This window comes from Erythrolamprus reginae, chromosome 2, assembly GCF_031021105.1.
Source record: "Erythrolamprus reginae isolate rEryReg1 chromosome 2, rEryReg1.hap1, whole genome shotgun sequence".
Classification (NCBI taxonomy): domain Eukaryota; kingdom Metazoa; phylum Chordata; class Lepidosauria; order Squamata; family Dipsadidae; genus Erythrolamprus; species Erythrolamprus reginae.
In genome coordinates, this window is record NC_091951.1 from 144,845,792 (window position 1) to 144,859,129 (window position 13,338).

General features: G+C 40.2%; 1 protein-coding gene across 3 annotated transcripts in view; it reads left to right on the forward strand.

Annotated features, from left to right (window-relative positions):
- Window positions 1–13,338, forward strand: part of B3GNTL1 (UDP-GlcNAc:betaGal beta-1,3-N-acetylglucosaminyltransferase like 1) — a 207,561-nt gene that overhangs the window by 118,447 nt on the left and 75,776 nt on the right. For all 3 annotated transcript variants that reach the window (XM_070739756.1, XM_070739757.1, XM_070739758.1), the window contains exon 7: window positions 8,695–8,790. In XM_070739756.1, coding sequence (XP_070595857.1) covers window positions 8,695–8,790 — 96 coding nt within the window. The remainder of the gene's footprint in view (window positions 1–8,694; window positions 8,791–13,338) is intronic.

Genomic DNA, 13,338 nt, shown 5'->3' on the forward strand with positions numbered 1-13,338 from the left:
AATATTTACTCACGTTACTTCTAATCTTTCCCCCAACTAAGTATCATGGTGGTAACACCTTTTTTGTTTTTGCTGGTAACAGTGATTTCTACAACAGTGACTTCTACTAGGAAAGTCATAACTTTTTCATGATGCCCATCAAGATAACCTAGCCAAGGTGTTATTACTGTATTTTACCTTTCTCTCATCCATAACATTTCTGCAGCAAACAATAAACTGAGCAAGCACATATGAGTATGCATTTCTCTAAGCCTGGAAAGTTGGAGGATCTATTCTAGACCACAGTGGTAGCTGATGGATCTTTGTAAGCAATACTTCACCAGAAAAAAAGATTTAAAAAAGAAAAAGAAAAGAAGCCAGATTGAAATTAGAAATTTCATATCTGATATTTTTAAGAAGTTTTAAATAGACACATGTATTTTTTTAAAAAAGTCTGTTTTTTAAAAAAAATTTAAAAACCAGAATTCCTAAGTGGTAAAGCACAGTGTCATGTGATTGCATGATTTAATGATGGCAGTTCCAACACTTCTGGTGCCATAATTAAGTGAATCCTATGCCAGTGTTAAGTACTAAGTCATATGGTTTCTATTTGCAACTTCCTGCTGACTTTACCATTGATTTTGTGGGAAACCAGTAATGAAGATCACAAACAGAGATCATATGGTTGTGGGGAGGCTGAAACTCTGTAAGTATGAGGACTGGTTCATTTAGTGTCATTCTATGTTCTAATGGGCATTGAAAGTGTGATTGTTAAGTGAAAACCTCCTATACCTTTGCCCACTCTGAGAGATTTAAGAAACTCCTTTTCTTAAAACATCAGAAATCTACTGATTGTAGATTGTATTCATCATTTTATGTCTGAAATGCTTATTGTATAAGAGATAAAAATATTTTTTTAGACTTAGAGGTGTAATTATCCAATAAAGGAGAATATTTGTAGCTCAGAGTTGACATAAGGGGTCCCTGGTTCTCTCTGAACTTGGTAATTTTCTTGCAAATGTTTCGTTATGCAGACTAGATAACCTCATCAGTGCTAGTCCTGATGATGTTACCTAGGTTGGGTAATGAAACATCTTCAAGAAAACAAACAAGCTCAGAGAGCACTAAGGATGCCTCTTATTAATTAACGTCAGTTTTTCACATTATGCTCTTGTTCTCATACAGAAGTTAACTGAGGAAATAAATTTTATATATGCAATTCTTAAAAAAGAGACAAACTTCTTGTTAATTGCTATAGAGTAGATTTCTGTCCAGTTTCAGTTTGCAGTTCATAATTCTGTACATATTTATTTATTTATTTAATTGGATTTGTATGCCAGTACAATGTATAGTTTTCAACAAGATTGGCTGGAAACCAAAAAAAAAAGAATGTTTTGTTACAAGTAATTTCTTCAAGCAATGAAAACTTCAATCAGTTCATCAATACCTGTTCTACAGTGCTACTAAATAAATACACCCACATGCTGCTTTAGATTAACTGTTCGGTATAAAATGCACTGAAACACAGCGCTTGTTAAGTTTTCTTTGAAGCTAGAAAAAGCTGACCCAGAGACAATTTGTTAAAAAACACACACATGAATTCATATTCCCCAAGGCAAGGCAGAAAATGGAGAATGAATTCATTATCTTACTTAATCTACACCTACGGATTAATTCATAAATCAATTCATAATGCTGTTCTACCGGTTTATCTTGCCTTCTTCAAAAATTGGCATAATTTACGTGTGTATGAGTGTCTTAGGCACTTCTCAGGATCATCACACAAAGCTAGAGAGTTCCCATTGCTCTAGGGTTTGGCAGTAACTGTCAAGAAATGTGTGGAAGTTTGAGATGCTGGGGGAGGTGTAATTCCCAGCTATTGAAAAAAAAAAGGGCTGTGTAGGTTTTGTTCCTTTTGTTCCCTGTTTCTGGGTGGGATGATTGCAATATGATTGCAAGTAATTGTAGTAACAGATTTGCAGAAGACAAAAAACGTTAAAAATATTCAGGTTTCGTTATAGATAGTTTATTTGTTTTTAGGTTTTAATTGTTTAAGCCATTTTATAGATACATGTTTAAACTTTGTACTCTTTAACAGACTTCAGTATATTTTATCTATTAGTTACTGTATTTTGTTTTGCAAGATATATATCCATTTAGGTTGGAATATAAATACATTAAATGGATAATTAACTGGATGTAGTTTTTTAAATTAGATTTTTAAAGTAATGTCATGATCTTTTTTTATGGTAAAGGAAAGCTGGATATTATGAGTTTGGTTTCTTCTATTGAATCAGTGGCATTTAAATATGTATGAGTCTGTTCATGTGTCTTGTTCAAATACAATGCCAGTTAATAAGGTATGTTACATATACATTTCCCAAGGTGCTTTCATCACTGAAAGGCCTGGTATGTCATATTTTTTCTATCTTATAGTAGACGAATAAACCTAAACCAGTCCCATTCTAATACTTTCAAATGTACAGTATAAGGCAGTGCCTCGGGTGACAAAAGAGAATGAGTGCATGCTATTGCACGTGAGCAAGTGCCCACACCCATAATTCAATGCCTGGGGAGGGTGAAAACAGCTTCCTTGGCCCCCCAGAGGCCATCTGGAGGCCAGAAACAGCCTGTTTCCCAACTTCTGATGGGCCCAGTAGGCTCCTGTTTCGCCCTCCCCAGGCTCCAAAGGCCTGGAGCTGGAGAGGGTAAAATGCCCTTCCCCATCCTCCTGGAGGCTGTCTGGAAGCTAAAAATGCCCTCCTAGAGCCTCTGTGTGAGTCAAAAATTAGCTGGCCGGCAGACATACACATTGGAGCTGAGCTAGGTCAACGGCTCGCGTGCCAGCAGATATGGCTCCGCGTGTCACCTGTGGCACCTGTGCCATAGGTTCGCCACCACTGGTATAAGGCATACATATCTCAGAATTTTCAGCTAGTCTGTCTGTTGGAGAGAGTTGTCCTCTCATTCATGATTCATAGTAGGTTTAGCTGCCATGTTTCCCTGAAAATAAGACCCATCCTGGGTGGATTTTTTTGGGTAGGCCTAATATAAGCCCTATCTCAAAAATAAGCCTTGGGGATGGGTGTGGCCAGTGCAAGAGTTGGTGAGTATGCATGGGGCTGATGGTGTCTAGCCGCAGCCCCCCTCCTCCGGCACAGCGCAAATACTATTAATACCGAAGAGAGAGAAAAAACCTCTTGATTCCTGTGCTTTTCCAGGTCTTTTAAATGTGTGTGTGTGTGTGCACTCATGTGGTGGGGAGTGGAGGTTTTCAGCAAATACACAACCTATGAAAGATATGGTGATTGCTGCATATTTTCAGGGCAGTGAGAAGACTCTGGAAGAACACACATTCACATATACACACATGTTTACATTTAGTGAAAATATTCCCCCACCCACCCATGGCAGCCACATCCCTTCAATAACCTGCTTTCTAGCTCTGTTCTCTGCCACCACGTCCAGGAGAGTTATCCAGGGCTGATAGCGATGTTCTAAAAGGAAAAAAAAACCCCAAGAAAGTCCAAATATGCTTTTGAAAGAAATTATTTGATGCCTTAAAGACAATAAAGGACTTTAGAAAAGAGAGCCCAACATTTCTTCTTACTGTAACATGTATTCTACAATCATTTATTTTTTATTTAATTAAAAATAAGTTTTAATTTATACACATATATACATAACACACAAAATACATTTAAAAACATATTAAACAATCTTTTAGAAAACATTAGTTGCAGATTTTTTTTATTGTTAAAGATAATGATAAGATTTATATTCTTGATTCTGCTAAGCTTTGCATACACCCTTACATATTTGCAGGGATACCTTTTGGCCCTTTCATGTTTCTTCTCTCTGATTGCAGGTTTGGAAAGAACTCTGGAAGTTGACAAAGTTTGAGATAATACTATGTGTTTTGAAATACAGAGCTAAATAATATGTTTTATTTATTTGGTACAGAACAAGTCATGTTAACCTTAATCCATGGTATAATACCAAATGCAACAACCAAATGTAGGAATGGAATGGCAGTGATACTCAAAATGGATATTATAAAATATGTGCTTAGCTATAACCAAATATACAAAAGGAATACATCTGTTAGAAATAGATATTCACTGATATTTAAAATGCCTTTTAAAACTAAGCAACATGATAGCTGAAAAACAAAAGCTTAGGGTAACAAGTACATGATAACTGAACACAGACTTTCAATATCAAACAAAGAACAATAAAAGAATGTCAAGAATGTCAACAAATAAAGGAAAATAAGAGAACTTTTAGAAGTTCAAGGAGATCACTGGAAAATGTACAACTTGGGTACAACTATCTATATGACTTTTCTTTAGTGATCTTTCAGGATCATTACTCTTCCTATAGTTTCAATATTGCCTTTATGTCCCTTATACTAATTTTATTCAGAATTATTTTTGAATATAAACTTTGTTAAATCTTAAAAACAAGATAATGAACGGAATGTACAATTTTGCTAGGAAAATGGTTTTAAATATGTTGTTATTCGAATTGCTTTAAAATTAGACCATTTTCCCCTTATAACATTTTGCCTTACAGATTTGTAGAACATAGATATGGAATATGATTATATTTCTTGCAGCCAAAACATGGAATGAATATAATTAGAGCTATAATATGCAGATCTGACCTTCTAGATGATGGCTGACGGGTTAAGTTCAATTTTTTAAAAATATCACTTTTAAAAATCATTTCAAGAATATGTTGGGAAGTTGTAATGGAACAAGGAAACTAGTGAACGATCAGCACTGCAAAAGTATGGCAGAATAATAATTGGATAGTGGTATTGTATGGATCCTATACAATGTGAATGAGCTAGATTAAATCCACAAGAAGCAGCTGGAAACAGCTAATATCTGTCTGTGTTTGCTTAGCTCATAAAAGTAGCTTTAGATATAATACCTAAGGCAGGGTGCACTAAACTCCTTTGACTTCTTGACAAGAAGATTAGTCTGCAGACATGTTAGACATTTTGTCTTATATTAATGGAAAAAAATAGATTTACCTTACATAATCCGGATATTCTGGTTTATTTCAGCTCTGGGTTTAAGACATACTTGTTTAAAGCAAAGAAAAAAGGCTTTGTTGGTATAATTCACTGAAACTGTCACTCAGAAATATACAAATCAAGGATCACATTCATTTATTTTCCTAGATACTAGTTTTCTTCAGTTTTCTGTGTAAATATTTAGGTTATTAAATTTGCCCATATTTCTACTCATATGTGCTGTTTTTTGTTTTTATTTTATATATGTTACTTGGACATAAAATAAATGTTACTAAATACCAATTGCTTAATGCTGTTATGGAGTCATTTAAATAGAGTGATACCTCGTCTCATGAACTTAATTGGTTCCGGGACGAGGTTTATAAGGTAAAAAGATTGTAAGATGAAACAATGTTTCCCATAGGAATCAATGGAAAAGCAATTAATGCGTGCAAACCCAAAACTCACCACTTTTGCCAGCCGAAGCGCCCGTTTTTGCACTGCTGGGATTCCCCTGAGGCCCCCCTCCGTGGGAAATCCCACCTTCGGACTTCCGTGTTTTTGTGATGCTGCAGGAGAATCCCAGCAGGGAAATCCCAGCAGTGCAAAAACGGGTGCTTTGCTGGCAGCGGAAGTCCGGAGGTGGGGTTTCCAGCGAGGGGAGCCTCAGTGAAATTGCAGCATCACAAAAACATGGAAGTCCTCAAAACCCAACCTCCGGACTTCCGTGTTTTTGTGATGCTGCGATTTCGCTGAGGCTCCCCTTGCTGGGAAACCCTACCTCCAGACTTCCGTTGCCAGCGAAGCACCCGTTTTTGTGCTGCTGGGATTCCCCTGCAGCATCGCAAAAACACAGAAATCTGGAGGTGATCTTTCCCATGGAGGGGAGCCTCAGGGAAATCCCAGCAGCGCAAAAACAGGCGCTTTGCTGGTAACAGAAGTCTGGAGGCGCGGCATCCCAGTGGCAGCGGCTTGGGTTTGTAAGGTGAAAATAGTTTGGAAGAAGAGGCAAAAAAATCTTAAACCCTGGGTTTGTATCTGGAATAGTTTGTATGATGAGGAGTTTATAAGACGAGGTATCACTGTACTTTCCACTTGATTTGTTCTAAGATAGCACTTTCCATTGGTTGTTAATTTTGACACATAATATGTAAACAGTAAAAACTACAGGTGTGCTTAGTTTCTAACTACTTTATTTCATGTTTGTGAAGTTTAGATCTTGTGGGAAACTTACTGCATGCCATAGAACAAGATACAGAATACAGTGATCCCTCGATTATCGCGAGGGTTCCGTTCCAAGACCCCTCGCGATAATCGATTTTTCGCGATGTAGGGTTGCGGAAGTAAAAACACCATCTGCGCATGCGCGCCCTTTTTCATGGCCGCGCTTGCGCAGATGGTGGAGTTTGCGTGGGCGGTGGGGAAGACCCAGGGAAGGTTCTTTTGGCCCCCTCTTGCTGGCACGGCAGCAGCGAGGAGCCGAATCGGGGTTTCCCCTTTGCATGGGCGGCGGGGAAACCCCGATCTTCGTCTGCTCGCTGCTGCTGCGGCCGCCCAGCAGCTGATCTGCTTGGCAGCGCAGCAGCAGCGAGCAGACGAAGATCGGGGTTTCCCCGCCGCCCACGCAAAGGGGAAACCCCGATTCGGCTCCTCGCTGCTGCCGTGCTGCCGAGCAGATCAGCTGCTGGGCGGCCGAAGGAACCTTCCCTGGGTCTTCCTCGCTGATGCCCCCGCTCGCCCGCCCGCCGCCCGCCAGCAAGAGGGGGAGAGATAGAGAAAGAGAGAGAAGGAAAGAAAGAGATGAGAGAGGGAGGAAGAGAGTGTGAGAGAGGAAGAAGCAAGATAGAGAAAGAGAGAGAGAAAGAAAGATGAGAAAGGAAGGAAGAGAGTGACGTCATCGGGTGGGAAAAATCGCGATATAGCGTTTTGCGAAGAACGAGATCGCGAAAATCGAGGGATCACTGTACTGCTAAATCTTTATTTGTATCTAAGAAATGTTGACAAGCCTCAGATGCAAGGGCTACTTCTAAATGAATGGCTGAAAATGTCAACAACACTTTGTATAGGGAATGCATTAATCTCATTGTAGACTATCACATTTGAACATCGGTCCATATATTGGAATCCTTGTGAACAGCATGGTGGCCTGGTAGTGAAAACACTTACCTTCCAGTCAGGAGATTGAGAGTTCAATCCTAAGTACTAGCAGGCATTTCTCTCCTAGGGTGAAAGAAAAAAAAATGTGCTGCAAACTCTGCGTGGCATCAGGAAGGGCTTCCAACCAGGAGATGCTTAGCTCCATTTAGTTGGTCTGCGGAGAGGGGCGGTATACAAATCCAATAAATAAATAAATAAATAAAAATAAATATCCCGAATTAAGTGTTTACAGGGTTGTAAAAAGTGGGGTTTATATTGGATAACTTTTGTTTTTGAAACAAATTCATGAATTTTTGAAAATAAAACCAGATGAGTTATGGCAGAATGCGTGATTTCATGTTTGTTATCTGAGTTACTGAGTTCAGTTTTGATTTAGTGTGAAAAAAAATGATTATTTCGGAACCATGTTTCATTCTTGTCGTGATTTTGTGATGTAAATGGTGTTATATGTAGCCCATCTTTTAAATTGTTCTAAGGAGAAAGTGATAGAGGAAGTACAGTTCCTGGAAAAGTGTTTAGCATTAGCAATAGCATTTAGATTTATATACTGCTTCATAGTGCTTTTACAGCCCTCCCTAAGCAGTTTACAGAATCAACATATTTATTTGTTTGTTTGTTTGTTTATTTAATTAATTAATTGATTCGACTTTTATGCCACCCAATCCCGAAAGACTCAGGGAGGCTTACAATAACAATATAAATACAAAAACAATAAAAAGAAGTCGAATATACAATCTAAAACTATAAAACCCTGATTAAAAACCCATAACTAAACAATCAAGACAACATGCATGTATATTATTCATACGTTTTGGCCATGATAGTTCTTAATTCATGGCCCCCAGGCTTGCCGGCAAAGCCAGGTGTTCCTGGCCTTACGGAAGGCCAGTAGGGTGGGAGCAGTACGGACATCAGGGGCAGGGGAGTTGATTCCACAGAGCTGTGGCGGCAACAGAGAAGGCCCTTCCCCGTAGCCCTGCCAACCTGCGTTGCTTAGTTGAAGGGGCCTGGAGGAGGCCAACTCTGTGTGCTCTTATTGGTCTCTGGGAGGTATGTGGCAAGAGACAGACCCATAAATAGTCTGGCCCTGAGCCATGTTGCCCCCAACAATCTGGGTCCTCATTTTACCCCCCTCAGAAGGATGGGATGCTGAATCTACTTTGAGCCGGTGGTGAGATTTGAACTGCTGAACTACAGGTAGCAGTTAGCTGAAGTAGCCTGTTGCACTCTAATTACTGCGCCACCCCGTCTCTTTCTTACCTTCTTAACTTCTTCAGTACCACTCTATCAATTAACAGTACTCTTCCCCACTGTAGCTTTGTAATAAAATATTCAGAATTTATTATAGTATTCATAGTATTTCTTACCAGTCATGAAAAATTATTCAGTTTTCTTAACAAAGCAACCCATTTCTCTCAAAGGAATTTACCAGGTTTTCAGCCTTAACAGGAAAGAAGTATTAGTTGCCCAAATTTATTTCTTAAGAACTATGCTTCTTTGAAAAATAAAAGGCTATTTTCTCATTCTGTTCCTAGGTTTTCACATCCCATGGACCAACAGTAATTATGCCAACTTGGTTCTGTTCTCGGGAATGGTTTTATCTTGTAGGAAGATTTAATGAAGAAGGAAAGGTATGTAATATGAAATGCAGACGAGCATATCCTAATTATGGGAAAGATTGATCTTACTCTTTCCCAGTTGGATGCCCTCCAGATATGTTAGAAGTACAGTTATGAGAATCTCCACCCAGCAGTGCTTTTGGCTAGAAATTCTGTGAGTTATACTCCTAACATATCTAAAGGGCTCTAGGTTGGGAAATCTATGCAATCGTGTCTCAAGAGATGCTTGCACCATGTTATTCTAATCATGCTTGAAGTTCTTCATCAAACATTTGACTGAGTTATATTTAATTTAAGAAATTAGCCTGTTTTCCAAAGTGCCATTGATAGAGGAACTGAGCAACACAGATCTATTACTATGGTGTTTTCATTGATTGATTGATTATGTGCCATCAAATTGCTGTAAATTCATATAGATAATGTGCTTCCCCTAAAATAATACATGTCCCCATAATATGGTCAATCAGGCTTTTCAGCTCATGTGCTGAAATAAACCTCCCCCCCCCCCCAAACTACTTTCCGGGGAAAGGAGGGGACATGCTGGGAGACGCTCTTATTGCGGTGGGCACTCTTTGGGCCAAATAAATAAAGCATATGCATTTTTCTGTCCCCATCTCTCTCAATTGGCTGAACAAACTGCTGGCTATTGGAAAAGCACAAAAACTAATGTGATGCTATTAGTTCTGTTATTTGTGAAGACATTATTGCCAGTCGGTATTGACATTCTCTAAGGAACATCAGCTTTTTCACAAGTTACTCTAGAAATTTCCCACTGTTAACACAGCATTTTAAATCTTTAACTTTTGAGTTTTGTGCTGGGGGGGAGCAGAAGGGCAAGCCTGCCACCCTCCCCAGCGCTTCGCCCAGGATGAGAGGGACGGCGAAGGGGTGGGTGGGGGAGGGGAATGGGAGGCTAAAGCCTCCTTCGGCGGCAGCGCTGGCAGCTTTTCTTTTTTGCGCTGGGGGGGAGCAGAAGGGCCGGCTTGCCTCCCTCCCCAGTGCTTCGCCCAGGATGACAGGGACGGCAAAGGGGCAGGGGGGGGGGGAACGCGAGGCTCAAGCCTCCTTCAGCAGCAGGGCTGGCACCTTTTCTTTTTTGTGCTGGGGGGGAGCAGAAGGGCCGGCTTGCCTCCCTGCCCAGCGCTTCACCCAGGATGAGAGGGGTGGCAAAGGGGTAGGGGAGGAATGGGATGGCGGCTCGGCTTCTGAGTTTCTGAGTTTTGGGCTTCCACCCATTAATCGCTTTTCCATTGATTCCTATGGGAAACATTGTTTTGTTTTACGAACTTTTCGCCTTACGAACCTTGTCCTGGAACCAATTAAGTTCGTAAGACAAGGCATTACACATGATGGAACTGTTTTGAATGGCATTTTTACTAACTTCAGTGCAAGCTAGTATATTGAAGTGATGTCAGACATTACACACGAAATCTTATAATAATGAACTCATGGAAGAGTTCTGTATGTATGTTTTTACATATTGTTGTTCTGCGAAGGAACACAAGGTGAGTCATAATTTAAAAGACAGATGTAGATGTAAGAAGTACAATTTCCCCCAAAATCCAATGCAAGCAGATAAAATGGCCACCTCTCTAGTTTAGCATAAAGTTATTGTCATGGAGTTTGCTGTATGAAAACTGGATTTAATAGGTTGATGATATTTGCATGTTTCTATCAATGAGTGGTGTTAAGAAAAGAAGCATAAATGGAGTTTTTGGAAAATTTGCAATATTCTGACTTTCTGATACATGGGAATAATTACTTTGGTGCCATAAGTGAATGAAATGGAATAAAGCAACTGAGGAGAGACCATTACAATCTCAAGAATGAGTAAGAATGATGACTGAGTATATTTATTTAGGAAAATTTGTTTAAATTGTGGTTTAAGCATAAATCTATTAAATCACCAGGCAATGAAATATAGAGCTAAAATATGACTGTCCTGATTATTTCTGTTGAAAGATTTAGATAATTAGTGAATGAAACAAAAGTGACAAGACTTTCTGGTTCCAAATAAGGGGCATATTATTTGATAGTGTTGAATGAATCTCGGGAGAAAATTGACATGGAGGAAAAGGAAAGAATTGAACATTGAATGAATGCAAAATGGGCAAAGTATGAATCCTGTATGTAAAAGAATTAGAAGATAAATTTTCCAGAAGAATAAATGGCAAGTGGATGCAAGGAAATCTGCCTACATAGTTTAATAGAATTATATTAATAAAAATATGAAACATCTTTAATGGAATGATTTAAGTAAAAGAGGATGAAGTGAAAGAGGCTATGGATAGCAAAAATGTTAACTGTGAGATTTGTAGCAAAGAGATATTGTTTTGTCTGGGTCCCCCCAGACGCCAACACCAACCAAAAAGAGTAGCCAGACACACTGGTAAAAAGCAAAGGCAGTTTATATAATTCAAAGCAAACACAGGTAACAAAAACTGTTCTTACAGACAGGAACACTATGAAGCTTCACAGAGGTTTTCACGAAGGCCAGGCAATAAAACAGGATTCTTGCTGGCAAAAACAACGCTGGAGATAATAAAAACCCATGCCTCCCCCAAGTCTTCCAGACTTCTAGGCCACAAGCCAAGATCAGCGACGCCGAGAATCGAAGCAAGGTCACAGGACTCCCAGTTGATAACTCTCCACAAGACTGTAAGGGCGGGCCTGCCTTTTCAACCCTGCTGAGGAGAACCACACCCAAACCCAGCTGTTGCCAATTCAGGGATGGAAATACCTTTCTAATTGGCCCCGCCTTTGAGCTGCTTGTCGCTGCCTCATGTCTATTATAGCCTGTGCGTCTTCATCCAATGAATCCAGGCTACTAGCTGGGGAGAGCCCCCCCCCCCCCGGGGGTCTCAGGCTGCTCTCCCTCCTCCTCTTCCTGACGTTCCTCTCCCCCATCTGCCTGGTCCTCCCCCTCCTGTTCACTGTCCTCCTCCTCTGGGCATGGATCCGGCAGAGATCCAGCCGGTCCCTGAGGAGCCTCAGGCTGAATCACAACAGATATAATGCATAATATGTATATAGAGAAAAGGAAACAATAAATTGATAGGATTAAAAGTGGCAGATAACAGAGAAATAGATTCTGTTGGAAATGAAAACAATGTTTTGGAAGAAGGTGAAGACTAGTCCTTTGTCCATTCATAATATGTATTTCTGAAAGTTTCAAAATAATCTATTTTCCAATATTCTCCTCCCCTTACATTTTCTTTATATGAAGGAAAAGTGAGCTTTGGTCTCAACACTACTGATTTTCTGAATAATTATATATTTTATGGTATTTCAGAAAATATATCAGCATCCCAGAAAGGGAAAATTTAATGGAAAGCCAAAAATCTTTAAATGTGTTTTGTCCTTAATTCTGTTCAGCGCTAAGGAGAAAAATTGAAAAGAAAACTATATAGCATATATTTCATAGGAAAAACATTACAAGTTGGAAAATGAATATTTACAGCTAAAATGAAAGTAAGGTTTTTTTTCTGGTGACTGGTGGAATGTGAAGATATTAGATCCAATTTTTTAAATAGCTGGATTAAAATATGGTAAGATTGCCTGGTGATTTGCCTAGCTGCTCTGGGGAAAATTAAAGACAAAACGCAGGCTGATATTTTTGGCACTTTATGGATAATACTGAACAGAGATCAGTTTTTGAGCTGAGTCCAAGATGAAGTATTTAAGTGAAATAAATTATGCTTATAAATTTCTCTAAAACACCCCTTAACAGCATGGAGCTCAAGAGAGGAGAAAGTTGTGGGGGAAATGAGCACAGTGGGGTGGACAGAAACAGGAGGCAGGGACTCACGGAGCTCAAGAGAGGAGAAAGTTGTGGGGAAAATGAGCACAGTGGGGTGGACAGAAACAGGAGGCAGGGACTCACGGAGCTCAAGAGAGGAGAAAGTTGTGGGGGAAATGAGCACAGTGGGGTGGACAGAAACAGGAGACAGGGACTCATGGATTTAGATTAGATTAGATTTATTGGATTTATATGCCGCCCCTCTCTGCAAACTCGGGGCGGCTCACAACATGGAGCTTAAGAGAGGAGAAAGTTGTGGGGGAAATGAGCACAATGGGGTGGAGAGAAATGGGAGGCAAAGACTCATGGAGCTCAAGAGAGGAGAAAGGTGTGGGGGAAATGAGCAGAGTGGGGTGGACAGAAATGGGAGGCAGGAACTCATGGAGCTCAAGAGAGGCTCTTTTCGCCTGGCTTCGTTGGGACTGCCACCTCTTGCCACCTCTCCCTGTCCCTCCCCCAACTCCGTTCACCTCAGCTTTTTCTGCCTGCTGCTTTTTTTTTAAGCCTTAATGTTTTGGATTTTCCTAATGGGCTTGCATGTACAGTGATCCCCCGATCATTGCGAGGGTTCCGTTCCAGGACCCCTAGCAGTGATCGGGTTTTCGCGAAGTAGCACTGCGGAAGTAAAAACACCATCTGCGCATGCGCAGATGGTGTTTTTACTCCCGCAGCGCTAGCGAGGAGCCGAAGATTGGGGTTCCTGTTTTAAAACGTCGCCGCTGGCATGGGCGGCTTGCCAGCCCCCCCGGAACCCCAACCCG